Below are 27,851 nucleotides of genomic sequence, written 5' to 3'. Positions count from 1 at the left end.
TTGAGGCTTTTTTGTGCGTCTTGACATGATACACGTCCCCAGAAAATTTCGTAGATGTAGGTTGAACGTGAACGAGGGGCTAATTTTTTCCAATTTTCTAGGTGGCGCTAGCGAGTCATTTTGCAACGCCCATGTGCGAAACTTGTAGAATACGAAATTTTTCACCGGTTCTGACATGTTTGCAAATTTTGGTGAGTTTTCGAGTATGTTTAGGCCATGTCATTTGGGCCTACTTTGCAGAAAAAAGAAAAAAAAAAAAAAAAAAAAAAAAAAAAAAAAAAATAATCCGAGCAAATTCAATAGGGACCTCACACGGTCGTGCTCGGGCCCTAAAAAAAAAAAAAAAATATAATCCGAGCAAATTCAATAGGGACCTCACACGGTCGTGCTCGGGCCCTAATAATCCGAGCAGATTCAATAGGGACCTCACACGGTCGTGCTCGGGCCCTAATTATCAAAAGTAAAAGACCTCATTATGCGGCATAGTCACAGTCAGTTCGATTATATATCACTGGATTAGGCATTAAGAAGCATTTACAACTTTTAAGATACTCACTGCGTCCTCCATAACTGTGTCGCTATTTTCATATTACCATTCATGTACCTTTTTGAAAAACATTTTCAGTCGTTGCTCAGTTTAAAAGTTATGTGGAGCCATAAGCACGAGTGGTCAATGTATCTATTGGAATTCAAATAATTGACAAACATGGGAACAACCAGACAAACTAGAAAAAAGCAAATAATAGCCTATATAATCCCACCCAATGACATTTTTTCACCCACTGTCAACTACACTTGACTCATGTTTGTATTATTCTATGAAATATTGCAATTACATAAAAAGTGAATTGTATGTGCTGAGGATCTGGTTCAAACCAGTATATGTATTATGGACATACATGCTGAATATTACAATAACAATAACCTCCCACATCATTTAATTTGAAAGAATGTCTGCATTGTCTCAAACAGGAAGCTATTATTTTGTTACAGCAGCCCAAATTACAATAACCATGTGTTGCAATAGTGACATTAAAGACAAGGCTTCTGGATTGTTGAAACTAACAGGGTTTATTTTATTTTTTCACATTTAGGCATAATGTCCCCCCTTCGCTCATTACTACAGATAAGGGGGTACTGACACATGGAAATGGACAGTCACTACACTAATAACCTGCTGGATATTGCTTTATAACATCATCATTGTTGTCATCAGGTAATGAGTCGTTACATCTTCACCCCATCACATTATCAAATGATTTGTGTGTACAGTATTGGTGCATGAGTCATCCACAGGCCATTAAGAAAGATATGAAAATCCCATTCAAATCCTGCCTAAGCTACATATAAAAAAGTCCGCTTTTATAGAAAATACACTTTACAATTTGGCATTATCAAATGACATTTAAAAACTCATAACAAATGTTAGTTAATTTATTGCATACATATAAAATAGAGGATAATGGATCTTCCTCCGTCAGTAAATTTAGTGTTAATTATGCAGATACAATTTTGGTCGTATGCAGCTTTTCTTTTAAAAATAAATTTCAGCAACTAGCAAAAAGACTATGCAGAGAGTAAGAAAACAAACTACAATATTAGTATTTTGAAAATGTATCAAAGACATTTGGTTGTAGCAGCAATGACAGGTGCATACACCACAATACAAAACCCCCTTTGGTAGCTACAATGAGGATAGTTTACCCACAGCTAGCTAACCTGAGACGTGTAAACACACAAGAAATACTTGGACACAGTACATATAGAAAAGAAGACAAGCTGCCATGTCCCAGTGTCATGACAACACTACATGTAAATGTAACATTGATACCTCAATAATGATAAATGTTAAACATGGTTACAAGAGGTCCTGTGTTTTACACACATGTATGTAATTCAGTTGGGTTTGCGAATAGTGTTCACAGCTGTGTGAGCCCAACCTCCCACTGTGTTTGAGAGGTCCGTGGCTCTACGTGTGAGGTTTGAGCGGCTGAGTTTACCGCTGGGGTCCAACTTTCTCATCATCGCTCCTCCAGAATGTTCTTTTGTACTGGTTCTGCAGACAGAGAGAGACAGAGACAGAGAGAGAAACATTTACTGCAGAAAGCTTTAACAGAGGGAGAGCGAAAGTGTCCATGAGCAGCATCAACTCGGCATTAATGCCAAAGACAAATGGAAAAGAGGGACAAATTAATCATTGATTTACTTCTCTCCTCTTTATAGGTGCATCTACAAAATTGAACTGTTTAAATTGTTTACTCACTTTTTTGTCTGTGGTTGTTATTATTAATGTTATGGTCCTATCAGGAGACTTATGATATTTTTCTCAACGAGAACCAATATTTTTAAGATTAATCAAACATCAATGTGATTTATGAACTTGAATATCATACTTTTAGATTTTTAGGTTATTTCTGAGACTGAGAGACACCATGGTATGTAGAAAGTATTTAAAAGATAGTTTTGGTATTGTTAAACCTGGGCCCTATTTCCACATATTTTGCAGTCGAAGGTTTTACTTACTAGTCTTTTCGACACCAAATTATGAGAAAATAGGGACCTAAAAGTACTTACACTACCTTTAAAGAACTGATAAGGGGACAGAGGACAAGTCAGTATCTAAAACAAAGGGAAGTAAAGGAAGGAGGAAGTGTGAGTCTGCTAGAGAAGAGTAGGGATGTCCCGATCCGATCTCAAATATCTGAGTCAGGGCCAACCAAGGCATTTTATAAATGATCGGTATCGACTTTAATGAGCATGAACCTACGTTACAGAGAGCACAGTTTGTGTCAGGACACAGCTAAAATGTCTACAGTATGGAAATATTTTAAATTGGAAAACGAAAGTAGTCCAACAGCCACTTTTAATGTCTGCAATGTGAGCATTTCACGAGGCGGTAGTAACCGAACTGCGTTCAGTACTACCAATTTGATATAGCACCTAAACAATAAACACCTAATGTAATAAAGCAAGTTTACTCAGGTAAAGGCTGCACCGAAACAACAACAACAACAACACACACACACACACACAGGAGGATACTTTATGTTCAAGTAAAGCTACCACATTTAAGTGGAATTGAGATAATTTCTGTTCATTTTTTAGTTTTACTGAATGCTGGACTAAGCGGAACTGTGATTATTATTTGTTGTGACTGTGAATTATTTGTTGTGACTGTGAATGTTAACCTATTACATCACTTGAAAGTGGAACTGTGATTATATTACTCATTTGAGTGTTCTAGTTTTACTACTCCAATGCTGCAATAAGTGGAATTGATAAGAGCCATTTTATTTATAAAGACATCTTTTAGTTTGTTTACTTAGTAGTTGTTTAAGTTAGTTTGTTAAAAAACTAACAAATGAAAACCCAATGCTGCAATAATTGGAATGGTAATAAGAGCCATATAAAAATCATCATTTGTTTACTTGTTATTTTGTAAAAAAAACTAATTAAAAATTAACATTTAAGAGCTTGGTTGTTGGCATTTTTTGAGCTATTCAATAGTCAAGCATATATTGGATGGATTTTAATAACTAATGTACTTGATCAGGGCTTGATATCTGCAGACACTCATTATTAAATGATTTGGGGCAAAAAATACTTGATCGGGACATCCCTAAAGAAGAACATCTTTTGCTTGGACAGTGAGTTATTCATCAGTCATAAAGTAGCAGCTTTTCATTAAGGACAAACCAAGACTCTCACAATTTCATTTACACCGCACTCCATGCATCAAAATATGGGCACCAGCTAGCTCTGCCATGCGCTTTCATGTCACAAAATTAGTTACACTCAATTAGTTACACATAGCATACGTTTTCACAACTCATCTGGTTTCGGAAGCATCATTTTGTGATATTTGGATTTACCTTCTTCCCTACTCCGCAATTAGAGAATAGTTGAACCGCCTGTTGTAGGAGGAAAACAAACTCTTGTTTAAATTACCAAAGTACAAGCTGTGCATACAGTGAAGAGAGCAGTTGGCTGCATGTAATGCACACCAATAAAAGACAAGGTCTTTGTGCATCTGTTCTTTTCACAGTCTATCTCACTCCTTGTGGGCCGGTCCAGACCATGATTCAACATTTTGAATGTCAACACAGGAAGTGATGCAAACATACTCCAAGTGCTCTAAAGTGCATTTTTGTCATTTCATCTGGCTCCAATTCCCACACCCATACTCTCTCCCCTTACGGTGTCCCCCTCATCCAAATACCAGAAACACAGACCCAGTTTCAAACTGACCCGGGAAGAATGTGAGTCGGGGGAGGGGAAGGAGGTCTGGGGCCCCTCAAGCTGCGCTGCAGCCTGAGATTCTTTGGGTGGGAGGGTGAGGTCGGCCTGCGCCTATGGTCTCCTCCAAGCAGAATTCATATAACTAAAAGGAAATGGCCCGATTGACTGCTTCCTCAAACACACACAACACTCTGATTCGCCTACAGCATACACATGCTTTCAAAAGTATTTCATTGGTCTTCCACCCAATATTCATTTACAGCTAGAAGAAAAACCCCAAACAATAAAACACTATTTACCAGACACCAAGTGATCAATATATTTAATTCAAAATAAAGATGCTTTACCTGTTGTCTCTGCTAATAATGTTTTCAAAGGCCTTGGACAGATGTTTGAGCCTCTTGAGTCCACTGGATACTGACTCCAAATCTCTGTCAAACTTTCTGTTACAGCAGAGAAACAAACACTTAAATGAAAGTAGAAAACAAAGGGGAAAAAACTGTATCACAAATCCAACTGTGTAGGTGGTTCTAAAGCTCTGAATGATGGAAGACTCACAGCCTCTGGTTCTGTGTGTTGGGGGAGGCAAAGGGACTTCGTAATGCAGCCATGCGGACCAGCTGCCTCCTTCCGCCTCCTGTTTTCACCCCCCGTACACCAGCTTCAGGGGTCCTTCTTCCTCTAGACCCTGGGGTACGCCCAGGTGTGGCTGCTGATCTAGGGGTGCGCCTGGGTGTTGCTCGGCCAGGCGTACGTCTTGGGGTGCGAGAAGTTGACGCACCGCCCTCTTCCCCATCACATGTCCGACCCGGGGTCACTACCAAACACTCTTCACGTGAAAACTCTCTGGTCCTTTGCAGACTCTGGGTAAAACGACACAAGGGAAGGAAGAGATGATGACGAGGGGACACATCATCACACATCACTTGTACATTTTCATAAACAAAATCCCTTGGCACCTAGATCCCACCAAAGTATACCAAACCAATCCATCTACCTGATAAACTCCACTGATGGAGTTCCGAGCACTGCGAGTGAGTTTGCGGACTGTGTTGGGGTTTGGTTGCTTCTTCAGGGGTTCCCAAGTTGGATTCTCTGGGAGGGAGTTGGTCTGGACAGAACGTAGCGGGAGCCGCTTTCGCAAAGACATCCGCAAAGAGTTGAGTGAAGACGAGGAGCGAAGCTTGCGGAAACGGTTGGGTGCTTCTGGGGAGCTCTCAACCCCATCAGACTCATCCAGGACTGTATGTGCCCGCCAGACTCCCACCACGGCTCTACCAACTCCATCCATCACGGAAGACGCCATGCTGACTGTGCTTTCTTGCTAGACAGATTAACAGAGCAGCAGAGTATGTATAATTATAATTAAAGTATTTTTAATAGCAAGTGCTTTACACAGGTGCAAGGCCAATGACTCCAGATTTCAGTGAGACTGCAGCAGATAATTAGTCTGCACCAATTTAAACTATGGTTAATCATTTGAGTCATTTATCAAGCAAATCATTTCTCAAATGTCAGGACTTGCTACTTTTCTCTATTTATATGATTGCACATTTAATGTGTCTGAGTTTTGTACTTTTGTTGAAAACATCACATTCAGCTCAAACACATTTTATAAATCCATTTCAGTGATGACACTTATTAGTTGCAGTCATAAATTAGACAGATGACGCCAATACATGATGGCATAATTCAAATAAAATAAGCAAAACGATCAATATAAAAAACATTAATGTTAGTCTTTGGTAATAATAGATTAGTAATTAGTGTAGAAGTAAAAAAAAAAGAGAATTTAAGTTTTTAAACTACTTCACAATAACGTTACTGACCAAAAAAGTGAAAATGCTTATAAACAAAGGGCAATGAAGGCGAATATGACCCGTAACAACCTACACAATGAGGCGGCAGTTGGTCGTGTTAGTGAAAGTCTCGTGGCTATTGTTTGATAAGGATTTCTTGCTTTGCAGTCTGCCCTGCCTTGTTCAACTTCTTACTAACGCTATGGCTTCAACACAGCCAGAGGAGCGATAGCAGCGATTTATCACAGTTAAGTTACAGCTTCACACTCTTAACAATGAAACGTCTTCAAGTAATGATAGCCATTAACAAACAACAAAAAGAGGGCTGTGCTCGCAAAGGCGCCGATTGTTTATCTGCAAAGAGTTAACGTTACAGCTTCAGCTAACGTTAGCATACCGCATTCACACCAAATGAAGTCTAATGTTGCGTTGAATAAATTTGAAAAGACGAAAGGACACCAGCTATCCAACCGTCTACCGCTGGCTTACCTGGAAGTATAGCTGTGTCTGTCCTCTGTGCTTTCGCTGCCTGCTTCTGTTGTTTCTTTCTTTCACTGTTTGAATTTGGCGGTGGACCGCAGACCGCAGGCTAATACCACGCCCTTCACGCAAAGCTCCCTAAATAACGTAAGACGTTAAGTCGTGGCGTGCACAGTTGATCGGGATGACGTAAATACCTCGGATCAGCCTCGGATGCGCTACCACCGGTGGACATTGAAATATAATATTTAATTTTTATTGAAACAAAAACCTGATACCATTACAAAACTTCTATGTCTGTCCTATTTGAATAAATGGTATTTGGGAATAAATGTGATTTTATAATTTACAAGACGTATGGCATCATTCCTAAAGAGATTCATGTCAGGCATGTTATCAAAATACATTTTAATTTTGTGAAAATATAATTTTAAAACATCTTAATTAGTATTGATCTTTTTAAGTAGAACTCAAATAATATTTTATTATTAATAATACACTAACACCTTTTTTTAATTATTTTATTTCTTCTTCTTCTTCTTCTTCTTCTTATTATTATTAGTACTAGTAGTAGTAAGTAGTAGTAGTAGTAGTAGTAGTAGTATTGTTACAAGAAATGGTAGGTTTATTTGTCACATTACACTAGGCTGTAAAAACTTCTTTACACCACGGGCCACCATCTGATAGGGTTTTAGCTTTTAGTTGTTTTATTACAGAAAGTGTATGAACGCCGTGACCAAAATACTAATACATTCTGTCATTGTGTTAATTATGGATGAAAATATAGTGAAAATAAATTATTCCTCTCTTTGCTGGGCACCCCCTTGAACACCCTGAGGAACTGGACCCCATTTTGAGAATCACTAATGTAGCCCATTAGAAGATAATACTGCCTATAATAAAGTTAAATTTGTCCATTTTTTCATTTTTAGGACTTTGACATATGCAGATAATAGACTACAATAGACTAAATATGGATTCCATAAAACTGATAAAACATGATCAAAATCATTACTACAGACTTGGACGTGTCAACGTAAAAGCTTAATAAATTTTACACGCCAGAATTTGAAGACATCATTGAGAGTGTTCGCTGATATTATACAATTTGCATTGATAAAGCAACACAGAGAAACTGTTTGATGTCATTAAAGGCCTTGCTTCCTGGCGAGTTGAAACTGTGGTGCCTGCAGTTCAGATTGCTCCCCTGTTTGATGTTACCTCTTGTCTCCCGCGTTGCCTCAGCAATATCAGCCCTCTAGCCAAATTGAGGCTAGCCATGACCCCGAATGAGTCTCACGATGTGATGATACAAGTGGCTGCTCCCAGAACCGCAGAAGACACGATGAAGACATTGTAGGACAGGTGCAGCAGGGAAGAGGACTTATGGCTCGGGACGAGTTGACCCACATGGCATGAGGCAACATCTGCCCAGAGAAGAAAGCTGGTAGTAGCCATGATCCTGCAGCACTATGCACAAAGGGAGTCTCGTAGTCGAAATGGGGCCAATGGACTAACTGGGACAACCTGGAGCATCGTAAGCTCACCTGGAATGATCTCTGGGAGATGAAAGGAAGCAGAATTAGCTTCATCATCTACCTATGATGTTCTTCCCACACCCAAGAACCTATAACAGTGGGTTGGAGAGGATTCAACATGTCCTCTTTGTCAAACACCAGCAACACTGAGGCATATCCTCATCGGCTGCAAAACCAGTCTTTCCCAGGTTGGAGGCACAACCAGGTCCGGAGACAACTAGCGATTACCTTGGAAGGAAAGAGAATTATCACCAATGCCCTCTCTCCCCCAAGGCCTGGATTCTCAAAAACCACCGCCTTCATAAGAGAAGGACAACTTCCAGTGAAGTCAACTGCAAGGATGGAATCGACCCTGCCGGATGCTGGACTGGAAAATGCAAGTTGATCTTTCCACCTAAGATAATTACAAATAACATCTGGCCAGACCTGATCGCGTGGGTCTAGTTCCCACAGTCAAAGTTCCTGTTCATCATGGAACTAACTATGCCACAGAATGGCAAACATGGCAAACGCCGAAAATTACAAATGACGGCCAGCAGGTGTTTTGGCCCGGAACTCATGTATCATACGTTGCACATTCAAATACCTTATATGCACGTGTTCCCTGAATTGAACTGCATCTCGTGATATTTGTCTCGCCTGTTATTGACTATAATTTATTTTCCCAAAATTGCGAAATGTGCAAAACCTAGGTTGCCAAATCATGAAATATGCAAAACATACTTTTTATAATCCCAATAAGGCCTAAGTTATATAGTAAAAACTTCCTGTGTGCCAACAAAACAGGAAGTAATGTGATCTCCACATAGGCCTAAGCCTGTCTGATTGACACCAATGGAAAGTTTCAAGCGACATTATGCTGCTGGAACAAAACAGGGCTCAGCATCCTCTATGGACATAACATTAGCTAATGACAGAGTTAAAGCAACCAAAGCAAGAGGCTTCTGGACGTTGGTGAGAATTTCCTGAAATGAAAGGCCACAAGACAGAAGCTGGCATTTGTTCTGTGTACACAGTTAGACTAGTAAGTATTGCAATGTCTTGTGTTCTCGCACTTGCTTGATGTTTGGCTGTGCAAAGATGTTGACCTGCTAGTTTTTGAAGTAATGCAATCGTAACAAATGCACAGCTGTCCTTAATAACGGAAGGGTGCCAAATCGTACCAAATCTTACATAATGTTGCTTTAAGACGACATAAAACACCCTGTCAGAAACTGAGACCAGCTTAAAAAACAAACATGTTAAGAGTAAGCAAAGAGTACAATGGCTTTAACTGAATTTAGGTGCATTAACTAAACTCTGAAATAATGTATAATTGTTACATTATATTGTAAAATAAACACTCAATTTCCAGCACAAGCATTTGTTTTATTTGAAAAATAATAAGTGAGAACTGAAAACAGCTCTGTTTAATCCTGACCCGGAGTCTGTCATGCTGCTGCAGCACTTTTGCTTTCCCTCCATTGGCTGTTATGCCTCATTACAGGAGAGAGAGACCTTCTGTGTGGCCACTTTATATTAGGACTGCAGGATTATCGGCCCAAATCTTGATGTTATAATTGTGGTTGTAAATAGATGTAACAGAACTGCTATTATGCTGAATACATATTTTGTGTAGGCCTTTTGTTTTACTGGATGTGTACATAAAAAATCACATATGACTGTCCAGTTTATGGAAATAATTAATGGAATGGAAGATTAATTCACAGAAATTTTCTTACAAAGAAAACCAACATATATCAGTTCAAGACTGAGATGAGACATCACTTAAAAACCCAATACGGACAAAAGAAATCAGGAAGCCTTGACGACAATGGTCATCTACAGCACCTTGTTTTTAGTTTTTGTGTCTCCTCATTTTTTGTAATACTGTAAGTAAAAGCTTGAAAAATTTAGATTCATTGCATACATTAATAAATAAAACAGATAAAATCCTGGGAGATTACCATTACTCATCATCATCATCATCTCAATGTCACAACCTTTCTGATATATCTTGCCAACATACATTATATATACAGTTTAATACATGCTAATGTAGATTATACTCTGTTTATACCACAAATAACAATCTAATGCAATCCAATATAACAGTCCAGCAATAAAGCTTATCTTTGTGAGGTTTATAATGTTAAGTTTTTATTGAGTTGGCCTGAGACAGATGTTGATTCAACTTGGTAGGTTTTGAGGCCAGTTAGTGTTTCACTTTTGTCTACCCCATTTAGACACATAAGGAAGACAGAAAACGATAAACACATCTCAATTCAACACATTTCAATATAACAAAGCCTTCTTGTTCATTATTTATTTGAATAATATATACGATTATAATGATATATGGGGTTGTGTTTTTAATAACGTAATGTCATTTGCACCCTCAGATTTATGTTGTTTGCTTATGTGGTTAGCAATCTTCTCTTTTACCTTGATGCTTCTTTTATTCTGAAATACCTTATAATGTAATGTAATGTAATTCTCACATCTCACATCATTCTAAATCTCAATGGAAATATCTGGTTAAAGGTTCAATTAAACCAATACCTGAATACACAATCTGTCCTGTTGGACTGTGCAACCTATTGACATCAACAGGAGGACAAAAAGTCACTAAATGTTGCCATTTATCAGTCAACAGTGTGAAGCTTTTATTTTTATTTGCACATGTACACAAATATGTTATTGTGATGGCTAGAAAAGGGGTTAAAGTAAATTGACCAGCAGATGTCACTGCAGACCTGCATGGGAAATGCTTTCAAGCACCAGTGCTTTGATATTTTCATCCATCTTTTTAGTTTTTGTCTGTGGTGATTTAATAAAGGCATTAACAAGCCCATGGTTCCACTTTTCTTTAAATCTGACCCTGTTTTTTCTTCTGTTGTCTCGCCAAACAATTTGTGAAAAATGTGTTTTGCATAAACTATTTCTGACATTTCAATGAAACAAAACGGGCTGTTAAATAGATGCAATAGGTACAACTTCTCTATGTCTAAAACTAGTCATTAGTGAATCATCAATACCTCCGTTTGTCTTCTTTTGTCTAAATGTTGAGATCAACTTTTTTGTATTTTTGCATATGGTGTGTTTGTTCTAAAACCTAAATGACAAACAAACCATAGCTTTTGTGCCACATTCACATTCTCCTTTTGGCATGTTATTAGCACATGATACTTTGAAGTAGAGAGAAGTCTGTCTTTTCATTATTGTTTTAAAACATTTGTCTAGCTGACAGTGATCTCTCAGAATTTACCAATAGTGATTAATTAGACTTTACATTATTAATATTTACAGACCTTTGGACTGAAAAGCCTGACACAGAAAGCGACCAAATATGTAAATTCTTAACTATAGATCGCAGGCATGACCAAGCTTCTTCTTTCAAAATAAAAGCCTTCACTAAGAGAATAAGCTGTCTTTATTCTGTGAATTTGATAACTACTTTGCTGATCTCACACCTGTGCAATCTTGTCAAACGTGCAACCATCCTCGTTTGGTATTGCACTGTTTTATGTGATCCTGTGTTTCTTTATGGAAAGAACACAGAGACCTAGACCTTGACCCTCATGACTTAACAGTCGCTGCCTTTTTTGTCATTAAGAGTAAATGTATAACATGATTTTAACAAGCCTTGATTGTATTGTTGAGTCATAAGTTAAAGTTCAGTGCAAATGTGAAAACTAGAGACCAACATTTCGACCATGAGTCAGTCCTTTGATGAACATTTATTATACACACCTGTTTATTCTGTTGTTTAAACTGTTTAACAGATATGTCTCTAAAACCTACATGTACTTTTACTTTGGAAGGTTTAAAAAGACAGGGTAGGTATGTATTATACAAGTTCTTGTTTCTTTTAAAGAACAATAGTTTTCCTTTTAACTTGGAACATTATTATTTTTAGTCAGCTAAGTGGAAACACAACTGGACATACTACATGCATTTATAACACTAGCAAAAAGAAAATGGTAAGCTAATGTGTGTAAAATTGCCAATGCATAAACATGGAATGACTTTGTTAAAAAATGTGTCACAAATAATCAACTGTGGCTGTTTCAGAAAGCAGTGGTCCTCAAGAGCTACAACAACACCGTGTTTTAAAACAGGGGCCTCATACATAACCATCACACCTACAATTGAACTTGAGGTGTCAAGATTTCCTGTCCCCATGATGCCAGTGTGCTTTCACTTCTTTTGGTGAGGAAACAGAAGAACTTTTATTGCAAAGATATTAACAAGAAAACAGGCAGTGGAGTGTTAAAACCTACTTTTAGTCACAGGGTCAGGGTGCAACACACTATGAAAAGTAACAGGTTTAAGGATGATCTCAAGGTCATATTGCAAACATCACAGTTACTCATGCCATAATCAACAGCTAATACAGTAGATAGCATACTGCATAGATGGAAATATGCTTATTTGCAAGCAGTTAGATTTGATTTGATTTTAGTTGGTTATCAAAATATTTTCAAAAATTCTTCTTGTGTCCCAAGATGTGCACTGTTTCACATAAATAACAAAACACAACATTTAACCAAACAACAAAAGAAATACATAGGACATCAGACATTACAAATAAGGGACTGCAGTGCAGTCAATTTAATCGCTTCCTTTTATATTTAGTGGTTAGTCTACACAGGAACACTGTAGCCTATTTAGAAGATGAGATGAGTGAGATGAGATGAGATGATTGTACGGTAAGTATGAAACTACTGCCAAAAACTGGTTATACCTTAGCATAGGACAAAGACTTTTTGGGGGTTCCCTTTGGACAGACCCAGGCTAGCTGTTTTCCTTTGATTCCAGTCTTTGTTCTAAGTTAAGCTAACCAGATACTGGCTGTACTGTAGCTTCATTAGCATGCTGACAGGTTCTGTCAGAAAGAGCCAGCTGCAAGCTATGTTCCTGGCATAGGCTAGCAACAGCCTTGACACTGACACATTGATTGACTGACACACATACAGGCAAGTCAGTGCTGAATTCAGGCATTTGGTGCATTGTTTATATGGACAGAACATAATAAACATCTATGTAAGCGCTGAAACCAGGTATAATATTATAATATTATGTTATTTTCATTGAAAAGTGTGGTCACTTCTACACAGACACAAGTGTGGTATTGATCTTCCAACTCTCATTTCCCAATATGTCGAACCATTCCTTATGAATGAGATCAAATTAAAAACTAGGCTATAGAACTGGTTAATCCCAGTCTCGTGCACACAATACAGAGTGGTGATGTCTTTATGGGTTCTCGGTTATTTTAGGCACAACTTGCAGCACTGTCAGAAGAGAAACAGACCATTAGGAGGTTCAGTTTGTAGTGAGTCAGGATCAGTCTTTGTGCTTTATGTACACGTGTTTTGTGTGTTACCTTTGTAATTTTGTCCCATCGTGAAACAACAGCAAGAAGCGCAGTAAGGCACACCACCACCAGCCCTGCTATCATGGGCATCAGAGGGAACTTCATGGTCTTTTCTACATATGTGGAGGAAGAAGGTGATCAAACCTCTTTTGTTTTATTCCATATCAGTGACTGATTAATCAATCCACATGCCTATTACACAAAAGCAATACCATATCAAGTAAGACTATTCAATAGTGAGATGTGGCTTCAGCAAAGTTGAGGAGCACTTCTGTGTGTGAACTTACCTGTTACTGTGACATTGAACAACTTGCTATTTTCTCCATAGACGGGAGAGTTCACTATGCACTGATAAGTGCCTTGATGCAAGCTTTTCTCCACGCTGTTGGCGCTTAGCTGGCTTGTAAAGCCATCACTGGTCACCGTGAAGCCACCTGCTGTTAGATCCACTGTGCTTCCATTTAGTGTCCAAGACACGGATGAGACTGGTGGATTGGCCCAGATATCACACTGCAAGACTAGCACCGCCTCCACTTCTACGACAACTTCCTCTGACCCAGAGAGCTGTGGGTGGTCTGAAGAGGAACATTGATTTTTCAGATAGCTGCACAGCTTTCATATAAAGAAGAGATTTGAGTGCACCTATTTTAAATTGTTTAATTGTATGCTAACCTAGTAGCCAGCATGTATAGTCATGCTAACAGCGTGCCTTTGTGGTTGGCAATGTCAGTCTGCTGGTACACTGCTTTGGTTCAGACTGAAATAGCTCAACTAATAGATGAATTGGGAATGTTATTAGTTTCGCTGTTTATTTGGTCATTAACCATTATTGAACAAAGAGAAATCTTTACCTGATGGTAATGCTAGATGAGAAAATTCAGTAAACCTGAAAGTGATATATTAGTTATTAGTCAATCCGACATTTATTTGAAGGGACTCACATGTGACATTCAGGGTGACCGAGGCCCTAACTGTGTTATTTCTGCTCAGGTGGCAGGTGAAAGTGGCACCATTGTCTTCATAGATGACGGGTGTAACACACACTCTGCTGATACCGTTCTTATTTTCTTCCTTCAGACTGACGGCAGCGCCATTCCTCAGCCAGACCAACTCTTCATCGTCCTCAGTCTCACTGCCAAGACAAACCAGAGACACAGTCTTCTCCAGCTCTGTCTGTATAACACCCTCACTGCTGAATTCTGGGACAGATTGGATCGTGACACCTTAGGAAAAAAGGGGGAGAAAGTTGAAACTTGAAGGGCTAACTGAAGCAGTGAAAGCTTACATTGCACAAAAGTGGTGAGAAAAAATCTTTTATATGAACAATTTAACAGAGGTCAAGAAGTCAGTTAAATTCTTGCAAACCAAACATGCTTACCTAATGTCTGGGTTGCACAGTACAGGAGCAAACTGAAAAGAAGGGGTCTGATCATCAACTTCATTTTGCTCTTCATTTGATAAACCTGAAGGTAATGGAAAGATCATCATAAACAGCATTCATATAGAGTTTATTTAAAATTCTCTAAAAATCTAAAGCAATTTTCAACAGAGAAAAAATAAACCTAGAGCTCTAGGCGAGTTAAAGAGATAGACTAAAATTTGCTTCTATTAATTAAATCTTATTTATAGGCCTTTTTATATTGTGTTATTATATTGCTTTGTTTTCATTCTTAATGCCTTTAATTTTTCATGCAAAGCACTGAGCTGAATTGCCTTGTTGTTGAAATGGGGTACACAAATAAAATTGCCTTGCCTTGCCTTGCCTAATATTCTCAGTTGTTTTCCTCAAACTTGTTAGCCTACCAATCATCTATGACACAAACAACAATACTTCACACGTTAATCATCTGTCCTTTTACCTTCGGTATTAATTTCCAATTTCCCTCCTCTCTTTCAGTCAATCAAATTGTCTTTGTGAGCCAAACCTTTGTCCTGTGCCCTTCTAATAGGCCAAAAACAATCAAAACGTTGAACAGGCTTTCAGAATACTTCAAAGACACAAAAAGGCTTCAATTCCTTTGCTGTATAAAGTGCAATATGCAATGCATGACATTATGTTAGCTAAGATGACAAAGCAGTTAATCCAATTAAAAATCACAGCACAAGAAGTAACAGAATGCTTGTGTCATCTCAAATTTTGTGCACTAGCGATGTATCAAGATGATAATGGATTTTTAAGCATCGGTTTAGGTAGTCAGGAAAATGCTGTGTGCAAGACATTTTTTGTAAAACATAGAAAACCTCACACAGATACTATTTATACGATTTTTATAGATTTTTTTTACTACAGTTGAAGTTGCCTCCTTTGTATTCTTCCATTGAGGCAAGTCATGCAGCAACACAGTACCAATGCTCTCTGGGTTTATATCTATACAATAAACTATACTCATGAACTACACTAAAAAATGTAGGCAATAGCTCATAGAGTTGTGTATTCACACATAAACGTTTTGCGTCCTGAGGTGACCAAGAGGTACTTACCTGACCGTGACTCTTCCTTGTCTGTGTTTTTTTATGATGTTCCCTGTGTGTGAATATGAGGATGTGGAGGACTAGTCAAATTGACAGTAGCTCTTATATGCTTCACATGCAGATGAGGACACTTTTATAACCCCCCCTCGCTGTTTCTAAATGAATTTCTCATCATCTTGCCAGTTCCTTTCCACACCCTTTCAACCCTCCCACTCCTGATTTTTTCTTTTTTATTGTTTCATACTTATAATGTGCAAACACAAGGAACCTTTTTATTGGCTAGTCAAGACACTAAAACCTCTTGGGTGTGGGTGCAAGGATTAAAATACACATTTTACAGGCTTTTTTCACATTTACTTTTAATAGTTAAAGGTGTTTAAAGCCTGTGATGCATTTATACTGCAGTGTGCTCATGTGCAATATGGGCTTATCCATTTGTTGATAAAGCAAGTCACTGTGGAAGCCAACAATTACTTTTAAAACCTTTTTAATTTTACTTCTGCCAGTTGTCTGTGTATATAATATTTGTATATATATTGGATTCTTTTTTATTTCTTTGAATTTTAACATCCAATTCACATTATCTGTATTTGTCCCACTGTGAGAAGAGAACTGCGTTCAAGCTACTTTGATGTTCCTGAATTAAAAATGTGACAATAAAGATTGGGGGATTATTTCCTTGTGTACTCTTCCCGTTCTCCCAAATGCTTGACAGTAACCAAGAGACCAAAATAATGTGTGTATTGATAAAAAACAAGTTCTAATCTGCATCTTTGTCATAAACTGATTACAAAGCTGTGAAATACCCAATGCACAAGTGCTTTTACATTTGCACTTTAAACACCAGTGAGCATTCTCTGTCTTCTGAAAAATGCTATATTGCACAGAATGTTATACACATTACTAGAGGTGGAAATAAACTAATACATTTACTCAAGAACAGTACTTACTGGAAATACAATTTTGAGGTAACCACTTAAAATAGTATAGTACTACTTCATAATTTTGCCATCCTCATTTCAGGAGGATATATTCTAGGGCTTAACGATTATTGTCATTAGCGATTAATCTTTCGATTATGTTCTTGATTAATCAACTAGTTGTTTGGTCTATAAAATGTCAGAAAATGAAAAATGTCAATCACTGTTTCTCAAAGCCTAAGATGACGTCCTCAAATGTTTTATTTTGCCCACAACCAGAAGATATTCACTTTTTCCCTCTTAAACAATTATTCAAACTGATTAATTGATATTCAAAATAGTTGGCGATTAATTTAATAATAGTTGAAAAATATGCTGCCTTCATCTTGCAATAGCATTATGCATTAGTAATAATTAATAAGATAACGATATACCACTGACAGTAGACAATATTCTGCATAATAAGTACTTCTACCTCTGAAACTTTAAAGAGGTGGTATTATGCTTTTTGTCTTTTTCCCTCTCCTTTCTTGAGTTATATACCTTTTTTGTGCATGTAATAGATGTCTATGAAGATTCTCAGATCTTCATAGACATACTGGAAGACGTTTCGTCCCTCATCCAAAGGACTTCTTCAGTTCTGAAGAAGTTCAGTTGAACTGAAGAAGTCCTTTGGATGAGGGACGAAACATCTTCCAGTATCTTCAACCAAGTCCAGTTGGCCTTGATTTTTAACCTTCGTTGCATGTAATAGGTTTGCAAAGTGAAAAAGCCCAAAGTCCAGCCCAAAGGGAGTTCCCATCTCCCACAGAAAACACTGCTCTGAACTGCTTGAAAACAGCTCGTTTGTAGTCCAGCCGCTTCCCTTCCATCCCTGTGACGTCACAGGGATGAAAGCTACATGCGCCTCATATAATGCTCGCCAAGCGGCTACTTGGACACGCCCACAAAAACACCGGTAGAAAAACACCTCTCCCCTCCAAACACTAGCTACCCTCCAGGCAGTCAATGAACATAAAGTTGTTACTGTGATGTAGAGACAGAGCTCAGTTAAAACTTTATGGATGAAAGATACTTTTGTTACAGATTAATAACTCACCACTCTTGCTCCAGTCTATGTTGCCAAGCTGGTCGGCAACATGCACAGCTGAAACAAAGTTGTGTTTAACTTCTCATTGGCCCGCCCTTCTCTGTTTCTGATTGGCTAGAAGTCCTTCACTAGGAACTGCGCATGTGCAACTCCCAACAAAGATCATTTAGAGACAAGATGTATCACTCCATAGCTAAAACGAAGTGTTCAACTCACTGGGTGAAAAGAGGAGCTGGTGCAATGTGCAGTATGACAAAAAATATGGTGTTTTTTGAAAATTAAACCATGTAAACCTATTTTGGTACAACCCCTAAATAAATGATGAACCTCAAAATGAGCATGATATGACCACTTTAAGGAAACGCATGAGTAGCTGCATCATTGCAGCAATTTGCATAAAAACAGATAAGGTGTTAATATAAACCTGTTCTGGTGCAACACCTAAATAGGATTTTGAACCTGAAAATGAGCATAATACCACCTCTTTAAGTTAATTTTGCTGATAATAATGTTGAACTTCGCACCTCGCTTCATTATTTTTTTAATGAAATGAGGTGGCTCTGAATAGTTTGATGTATACTATTAGAAATGTATCATTTTGGGGGTAACAAACCGCAGTGACTTCACTCCGCATGCAATAACTGATTGTTTTGGCTGATTCTTTCTTCTTGGGAGCAGCGGAAAACAAGTTTTAAACACATTGATATATCATCACCTTTAAAGTTGATTTGGTTGCTTATTTACAAACCTTGCAGTTACGGACAAACATTATCATTAACTTGGAGTCGTGTCTCTGGCTACATGGCGGATTTAAGTTCATACCTGTTTCTCACAATGTGACCAAACATGAATGTATATCTTTACATTAGTTCCAAATAATGTATCAATGAAAATAAACAATTTAGGAAAATCAAGTCTCACCACTTTCACTGCCAACAGGTTATTTGACACGGGGTTAGGCAATACTGTATAAGCAGTGCATCTAAAACCAGCTAACTATGTTCATTCCTCAACAATCCTGTGGATGCTCAGATTCTACACAGAGCGTTTACACCACCAGCCCCAAGGGTCTTCAGAGACATAAATGATCCACGGGACTTCCCTGATGAGTGTCTGTGGGAGAGGTACCTGTTCAATAGGCCCAGTATAGTTTACCTATAGATGCAGTGTGTTAGTATGGTGTCAGGCCATCACAGCCCTCCAGAACAGATTCAGCGCTCCTTGCCAACTCTTTGGAACTCTACTGGAGGGATGAACACTATACCTCCACAAGATATAATTTACATATACCACCTGAGTATAGAAAATAGAAAGGAAAACAAATATACCCAGACAAAAGGACATGCATCATCAGGGACAGTCACTTACATCACTAAATTGATTTGAAAGTTTATATCATATCATTTGATGTTGTGTTGTGATGGTGTGGTAGAGCAGTGTCTTACATGTCTCACCAAAAATCTTCCATAGGTATGAAACTGGGTTGAGATCTCCTGACTTTAAAGGCCGTAGCAATTTATTCACATCATTTATAAACTATATAGTGATCACTGGTGCACGTAAGCTTCTGCATTCGATATGTTCCTCCACTCTTAATCAGGTTGTCCCTAACATTCACCGTAGCGAAGCCAACCAAAGACCATTGCATGTGAGACATTCATTGTACTGTGTTAGTGATGCAGAAGGTCTTGCAAATGCGACTATATACTGGAAATTAAGAAGGATATACCTCGCTCTAAAGCAGTAACTGAATATTTTCAGCAATTTCCCTAGTCATTTTGAAACACGAAGAATCAAGGAGGCGTTTTATTCAATTGCAGGGAGGTGACCCTTAAAATAAATAAGTAAAGTAGCCTACAGGCTGAGCCTCTGTTTTAACTTAATACTCTCCTTCAGGCTTCCCCAGTGTTATGGGCACAAGTGACTGTACTTATGAGTGTATGGCAGGGTAATCTGGACCTGTAGAGACAGACTGTCAAACAGAAATCGTTTCCCAGACTAAATGTACAGTTACAATGTCCTGGGTGTCAAGCTGAATAGTAATAATTTAATCTGGATGAAATGTGCACACCAGTGATAAAAGATCAAATTAATTTTGAAGTTGTGGCAGTTGTTTACATAATTGTGCATTTCAATGTCAACCTTTCACAAAGTAACAACTGTACTGTAAAAAAGTTTCACTTTACCTTATCAGCACCGATCGATGAATTCAAAAAACAAACCAACCAGGTGCAACATCATTGAAGGTCACCTGCTGTCAGATGATATGCAATGGAAGTTGCCTGATATACAATATCAAAGCAAAATGGCCCATCTCTGTCCATGATTTAAGAGGGACAGAAGCTATCCCTCTATGCTGAACCGACAGAACTGCAAACAAGGTCAATTATAACTTTTTAAATCACTGGAAGGATTTATATTTGTGAAACTTTTCTCAGGTTGAGAAAAGTGATTTTCAGTGTCCCAGAGGTAAACCCAGATGCTAGAAACCTTTTTGGGGCATGTGCCATTATTATTGGACTGAATAAGCGTAATCTTTGGGTCCGGTGTCCATGTCTAATCATACATCCATGTTGCATGTGCACAATGCAATATTTTTAAAGACTGGTGTGAGTTAACGTTGAAAAGACATGGCTGAATTGTGGTAATGGAATGCGTTAGTGTTACAGTTAACAGTGGCTCCTAAACTTTGGACTTAACATCTCTGGACACCTTTAAAAAAAAAAAAATTTTGCTTAATCCAAAACACGTTTTATAAACTCAGACCGCAATCAATAAGTCAAATGCTCTGACACAAAATCTGGTCTCTGTGGCTGTCACATTACTGTAATTAGCATGGCAAATCATTTCATCCAACTACATTTTTTTGTTTGAATATGTTAGCTGTCTCCCAACATAGCTTACAACAGGTTTTCCTGTTTCCTGAAAGTGAAAAATTTGTTTACTTCAGTATTTTAATAACCGAGTTTGTTACATCACTTAAATTAGGCCGTAGCCAAATCTTTAATCATAATGGAGGAAAAAAAAACTAGTCCTGCTGTTATGATAAGTCAAAGTTTTGGTGTGGCATTGCCAATCGTTCAGATGATGAAAACAGGATTAACATTACATTTTAAAAGCTGTGTATAGCCAGATCAAAGAAGCAACAACTGTAACATATGCAACTGTAGGAGAAGAACGTGCTCTAAATGTGATCTTGCACATTTACTAGCTAGTAACCTACGTATATATGCTAGATCCATTCAGGGATGTCTTTCCTCTTACCACACACAAACACGTGCGTTTGCTCTTATGTCTCATTGACCTAATTCCCTAGCCCCTTCCAACCTTAATCTTAACTACACACCTAACCTGAACCCGAAAACCAAGTTTTAACCCTCAAAAAGCAGTCTACCCGTGCGGACCTGAATTTGTTCCCACGATGACACAAGTCCTCATGGGTTAGTGTGCGTTCAAGTTCAAGTCCCCACCGGGCAGAGTAGCCAAAAACTGTACTCAAGTAAAAGTCCTCTGAACAATGTTTTATTTCTTCCAATGTAAAGGATGCATTTGTCAACATAATCAGGAACCCCCCCCCCCAAAAAAACCCCACACACTGTAATGTTTAGCCCCATGGTGGAAGGAGGAGACATGGAGTTCTCCACCTGGTGCTTCAATTTATTTTTTCCAGATACGTGGAAAGTGCAGTTGTGCAAGTGAATTATTGCAAAAATATATCAGATTAACAAAAAACCAAGTGAGGAAACTAAGTATAAACCATTCAAATCATCATTACACACTGATAGATAAAAAAAACTCAGGCCCTGACTATTGGGCTCTAGCACATGTGCTCTTCCAGGCCAAAGCTGTTCTCACGAGGAGCCTCTGTCTCCTTCCTTTATACCAGAAGCCCCTCCTACAAGACAAACCAAAGTTAATTGAAAATCAATTAAACACCATTATGTTATCCCAACAGTCCAAAACATCTCTGGCTACATCAATTATAAAACCAGAAATGAAGTGTTACATGCTAAACAAAAGCTTCTCAAAACAGCAACTTTAAGGTATTCCAGTACAGCCCTCTGTACTGGCTCACACTTTGGCCATTCCAGGTCTTCCCCCTTATGACTCCATCACTTCCCGTTTGCCCCTTCGGCCCAGATCCCTGCTTGAGGATGAGAACAGGTGAATAAAAACATTTGGATGACCTTAGGTAAATCCAATAAGCTAAAATAAATGACTTGAACTGTGTATGTGTTGTATCTATCTAACCATGATTTCAACTCTTCCGACTAGTACTTAAATGAATTGAAATAAAATGACAAGCCATGTGTCCATTGATGCCAGCCCATATGCTAAACGTCCTATGCTAATGCTCAGCTAAGGTCAGCTTAGCATGCTAAGACCAATACTACTGCTGGCTTAAATGAAGGCATGGGGTAGCCCCATGACACACAGTGAACAATCTGAAAGAAAACACAATTAGAAACTAAACTCACATGTCCATTTCAAGGAAATAGACAAACATCTAAGTTTTTCATAAACATAGGATAAAAGTAAATTAAAATTCTTACCAGAACTGCTGCCCCATGTGGAAGTGAAAGGGAGTGCAGTCCTTAAATAGTGAACTCAAGTCAATTAGGAATGAAAGGTGAAAGCAGGAGCCAATCAGTGAGAAAAGGAACTAAAGGAAGTGAGTAAAAAGATACTACAGCTTCCCCTAAACTTCTAGTGAGAAATGTGAGAGAATATACCCAACCTTAATTAAGGGGTGTCATTAGGTAGGGCAGGAAGTGGGATCAGATTAGCCACAGGTCTAATATAGGGTTTGTCTTTAACTGACTTCAGCTGTCCTGCTGCGGCCATCTTTGCCGTGTAGGAGGCAGGTCACTTTTCCTATAGGCCACAGGGATCTTGGTAGCAAAGAATCATCACCACAATGGTGTTTAACTGCAGATTTGGACTGTCCTTTTGCCATTTGTGCTGGTTTTGGAGTACTGGTAGGTAAGATTTGGTGAAGTGTTTCCAGAAATGATCAGCTAATCTTTGTACATGACGCCAAAGTCTTCGACCAAGGATATCAGAATCAGGGTAGGACACTAGGAGTGATGCATTGTGTCGTCCCATGATAAGATTGGCGGTGACTGTATCCACATCTGCGATATTTGAAGACATAGCCAAGTGGTTTTGAATTAAGAATTCCTTCAGTCTCACTGTCCTCAGAACCTCTTCAGTGACCATTTGTGCACCAAATGGTTGCCTTCAGAGTATTCTTAACAGAGTGTCTCATGCTCCCAGACCAAACTGGGGTGCGTGTGGAGGGTTGAAACGGAAATGGATTTTCCTTGTTGCCAATAGTGACTTGAGGGGGGTGGGGGTTATTGAAGGCTTCCGGTAATTCTTTGCTTCCTCCTTGGAAGTTGGTCCCTTGATCACATAAGATCTCAAAGGGTGTGCCTCTCTGAGAAGTGAATCGTTGAAGGGCCATGAGGGTGACTGTGTACTGCACATCTTCAGATGGGTTATCCTTCACATGTTTCTGTAGGGCATTAGTCGCACAACAGGTGCTGGTGAAGCATACCTTTAATGTCACCACTTATTGCTACAGCATGTTGCCTGTAGCGCAGCAACACACCAAGGAGTGATGGCCCGAGGATTGGTCCTGGTAAGATACTTACTGAGGCATTGTCCTTGCAAAGTAAATGAGCAGTCAAATACAATGCGATCTTTGCCGTTATGCGTTACCATATGATAAGGAATGTACCAAGCTTCTTTGGTGCCGTAAACCTCCTCAGGGGTCAGTTTAGCTACGTAGCCAGCTTGCTCCAGTTTCGATAGCTGTCACAGTAAGACTTTGCCTTCTCTGGATCTTTGGCCAACCGGGATTCTGTGTTATGGAGTCGTGACATCACTGCATATTGAGGAATGTTCAGAAGGAGAATTTGCTAGCCTGAGAAGCCGAGTGGCATAGTGGTTAACACCATTGACTTGAATTCTCTTCATGCCCTGTTCTCCTCTGCCAACGACTGGAATGAATTACAAAAAACCCTCATCCCCCTCACTGCCTTTAAAGTATGTCCATCTTAACTCTTGTCTGATCTCTGTACATGCTAGGTCTCCTACCCCTCTTGCTTTGTTTTTGCATACCCCCTGTAATTAGAACTCAACTTGCACAAAGTGTTTATAGATCTCTGTACTATCCATCTATAGCTTGTGATTTTTATTGCTGCCATACCATTTATGCATACAATCTGACCTACCTCCTTCAATGGTCAGCACCTGCACCAATTGTACATAGATGCTACTGCACTTTAAAATATTCTCCTTTACAGACTCAGTACAAATTACAATACGGTAAAACGGTAATATGTATTTAATGTGCAACTATGTTGTTCTGCACGTCTACACCTTCTTGGCCAGGTCACCGTTGCAAGTGAGAATCTGTTCTCAAATAAAAAATTTAAAGCTCCATGGCTTGTTGGTACAGGTAAAGCATAGAACTTCTAGAGTTTTTCAACATTGTAGCGCAGTTCATCTGCAGGGGAACTGAAGGATGTAAATAGACACTGGACAGGCTGTGAGGATTTTGAGACAAAGTCTCTTATGGGGCCTTGGAGTGTCCATCCTAGGCAGGTTTTGAACCTGCAGGTGATCCAGAAGGGCCCAGTCTGACTGGTGCAATGGGAGTGATGAGGTGGATGTGATCTGAGCCTATGAGCAGTAGTGGTGATGCCCTTTTAATTGATGTAATGGGGTGCCTTGTAGATGCTTGCATTTCCTTTGAGAAGATATTACAGGATAAGTGAGGTCTGAAAGCGTGAATTGGCTTGCAGTAAAGACATGATTGAAGGTGAAAGTCTTCCCAGGGTGTGCGACAGGAGAAATCTGACAGATGAGCCATGAAGAGTTTCAACATCTTGGCGGACGGTTCTGACTAACAGTTTCTGCTTCGCTATCCAGAGCTTATGAGCAGTGGAATGCAGAAGAATGGTACGTTGAGAACCATCATCAAGTACTGCATATGTTTCTAAGGTTTTCTTGCCATTATGGAGAAGTACATTCACAACTTTCAGGAGTACACTATTGCAGTCACTGGGTCGGTCAAGATACAGTGTCCTCACAGCAAGACCAGTATGATTGTTAGATCTTTGATTTACCTCACGTATCTGCAGATGTCTTCCTTTACAGGTGGCACAGGATTTCTTTAGGTCACACTTTGCAGCTTGATGGGTCTGAGCCAAGCGCCAGCAATGTTTGTCCTTTATCCAGTTTAGCTTCTGATCCTTTGTCATATCTGTAAACTTAGGACAATTGCTGATGATGTTCAGGTGACCTGCATAATGCACAAATTGCTCTGGACTTTGGAAAAGGTTCTGAAGATAGCATATGTTCGCTGGGTTTGTATGCTCCATGTAGGATTGTCATCGAAGCAGGTATGAATTTGCGTGGGTGTCTGAGTGGTAAATGATATGGGAATTTCTTTCTGTCTGACACCGCGTTTCAATTTGTAACCAAGATGAGAATATAAGCAGGTCATTTCAAGGCACCTTGGCTCCTGTAGACATAGGACACATTAAAGCGATTTGAATGTTCTGCAGGAAGCTTCTCTGGGAGACGATCCACATGAGCTACAGAGTTCTGCTTGTCCTGCATCTGCCATTGTACTAATCAGACCAACAAGTGCTTGTACATGAAGGGCAAAGTTATCAAGAGCATGACAGTCACCTGCTGTGAGGTTGGAAGAGGAAGAGGTCTTTAGGAGTGGAGACGGGGCCAGGTTTAAGGAGTCAAAGTACAGGTTTAGTAAGGTGGTGTGAGATGCTAAACAGCTAGCTGTATACAGAAAGACTACAACACCAGTTCTTAAATAATGACTGCTTCTAATAATGAAGCCTCTCCAGACAGAAGCAGACATTCACCAGCAGACAGATCACCAGCTACAAACCCAAATCCCCCCCAATCCATGACACCATCCCCTGTCACACCACTGATCAGCCACAGTCCCCCCCACTTACCATCCTGAAGAGGAATGTCAGACTGTTCAGGAGGCAGAAACCTTGCAAAGCAGCTGGACTGGATTCTGTCTCCACATCCACCCTGAAGCACTGTGCTGCTCAGCTGTCTCCGGTGTTCAGACATTTTTAACACCTCACTGGCAACATGCCATGTGCCAGCAATGCTTCAAAGTCTCCACCATCATCCCTGTCCCCAAAAAACCAAGGACCACTGGACTAAACGACTTCAGACCTGTCGCCCCGCACAGTTTGTGGACTTTGTGTTGAAAGCAGAGCTGTCACCACCATCATCCCGGCCCTGCTTCAGGACAAGCTCTCAGCTGAACGTGCCCGACTCCACCTGGATTACTGACTTCCTGACGGACAGGAAGCAGCATGTTAAGCTGGGAAAACATCCGACTCCAGGACCCTCAGCACCGGTTCCCCTCAGGGCTGTGTTCTTTCCCCTCTGCTCTTCTCCCTGTACACCAACAGCTGCACCTACACTCACCAGTCTGTCAAGCTCCTGAAGTTTGTGGATGACACCACCCTCATTGGGCTCATCTCAGGTGGGGATGAGTCTGCCTACAGGTGGGAGATTGACCATCTGGTGACCTGGTGCAGCCAGAACAGTCTGGAGCTCAATGCTCTGAAGACAGTGGAGATGGTCGCAGACTTCAGAAAGAGCCCAGCCCCACCCTCCCCCATCATCCTGTGTGACTCCCCAGTCACCACTGTGGACTCCTGCTTCCTGGGCACCATCATCTCCCAGGACCTCAAGTAGGCGCTGAACATCACCTCCATCATCATAAAGGCCCAGCAGAGGATGTACTTCCTGCGGCAGCTGAAGAAGTTCAGCCTGCCAAAGACAATGATGGTGCACTTCTACACCGCCATCACTGAGTCCATCCTCACCATCTCCATCTGGTACGCTGCTGCCACCGCCAGGGACAAGGGCAGGCTGCAGCGTATCATTCGCTCTGCAGGGAAGATGACTGGCTGCAATCTTCTGTCTCTTCAGGACCTGTAACATTGCAGCTGACCCCTCCCACCCTAGACACAAACTGTTTCAGACTCTCCCCTCTGGCGGGAGGCTGCGGTCCATTAGGACCAAAACCTCTCGCCACAAGAACAATTTCTTCCCGATGGCAGTGGGCTTCCTCAACAAGGCCTGGGTCCCCACTGTCAGTGACTCTCATGCCCCCTTCCCCAAACTCACACATGCACTCTGACCCCACAGTTTACAACAACGCTCATCTGTGCTTTATGCTCATGTTGCCAACATTTGCACACACACCAGCATTGTATTTTTATATATACACACACACACACGTGTAAATATTTTTATCTTATTTTATATAACTATGTTTTATGTGTACTATAAGCACCAAGCCAAATTCCTCATATGTGAAAATGTACCAGGCAATAAACCCGATTCTGATTAAGGGAAGATCCATTATATTCCTAAACTCCTTCAAAGCCAGTTGTCCATAACGTTCATCAAGAGCATTAGTAGCTTGGGTGTACGGGTCAGAAGCATAGGAGAAGGCAAGAGCTAATCGCTTGGCTTGATCCACTTTCAGATGGTCAAGAAAGTGATATTTAAATTGCTCCGTCTCATTAGGGTCAAATTGGTTACTAAGTGCCATTCGTAACATCCTGTACTGCATTTCATCCTCCCTGATGAGATCTGCGAAAGAAGGGCCCTCAAGCTTGTAGACATGGTTCTGCCAGTAGGTGGTGCTGAAGGTTTCTGTTCAGTGGTCATTAGATGTTGACTGAGGCTGGGAGGAAAGAGAAACAAGAGGCTGAGCAGGGTTTACAACCGGAGGATTTAAAGGCTGAACTTTGAGCGTGACTCTCTGCTGCAGGAAAACTTGAAGGTAGCAGGTTTTGTGAAGAAAGGATAGGCCTAGGCAGACCAGCTGAAGGAATTGCATCATCAAGGATTGAAAAGTTAGGTAAATAGGGCATGGCAGAG

General features: G+C 39.8%; 2 protein-coding genes across 4 annotated transcripts; both read right to left on the bottom strand.

The window, feature by feature from the left end:
• Positions 1-1,052: 1,052 nt before the first annotated feature.
• On the bottom strand, positions 1,053-6,684 carry LOC123962584. Of its 3 annotated transcripts, XM_046038748.1 has the most exons (6): positions 6,528-6,684; positions 5,237-5,563; positions 4,798-5,102; positions 4,587-4,682; positions 3,873-3,911; positions 1,929-2,056 (listed from the first exon to the last, which is right to left on the bottom strand). In XM_046038748.1, the coding sequence occupies exons 2-5, from the start codon at positions 5,543-5,545 to the stop codon at positions 3,881-3,883; spliced, it is 741 nt and encodes a 246-aa protein (XP_045894704.1). In that variant the 5' UTR covers positions 5,546-5,563; positions 6,528-6,684; the 3' UTR covers positions 1,929-2,056; positions 3,873-3,880. The 3 variants fall into 3 exon arrangements, with proteins under 3 accessions (XP_045894702.1, XP_045894703.1, XP_045894704.1); XM_046038746.1 differs by lacking the exon at positions 3,873-3,911 and having other exon boundaries at positions 1,053-2,056; XM_046038747.1 differs by lacking the exon at positions 3,873-3,911 and having other exon boundaries at positions 1,053-2,056; positions 5,237-5,559; positions 6,528-6,633.
• A 6,543-nt stretch (positions 6,685-13,227) lies between these two features.
• tmigd1 (transmembrane and immunoglobulin domain containing 1) lies at positions 13,228-15,958 on the bottom strand. Its single transcript, XM_046040169.1, has 6 exons — positions 15,897-15,958; positions 14,794-14,878; positions 14,357-14,638; positions 13,703-13,990; positions 13,425-13,528; positions 13,228-13,332 (listed from the first exon to the last, which is right to left on the bottom strand). The coding sequence occupies exons 2-6, from the start codon at positions 14,867-14,869 to the stop codon at positions 13,309-13,311; spliced, it is 774 nt and encodes a 257-aa protein (XP_045896125.1). The 5' UTR covers positions 14,870-14,878; positions 15,897-15,958; the 3' UTR covers positions 13,228-13,308.
• Positions 15,959-27,851: the final 11,893 nt, after the last annotated feature.

The sequence above is a fragment of the Micropterus dolomieu genome, linkage group LG23 (genome assembly GCF_021292245.1).
Source record: "Micropterus dolomieu isolate WLL.071019.BEF.003 ecotype Adirondacks linkage group LG23, ASM2129224v1, whole genome shotgun sequence".
Lineage (NCBI taxonomy): Eukaryota > Metazoa > Chordata > Actinopteri > Centrarchiformes > Centrarchidae > Micropterus > Micropterus dolomieu.
Note: the sequence above shows the minus strand (reverse complement) of the source record. Positions and strands in the feature narration are given on the sequence as shown.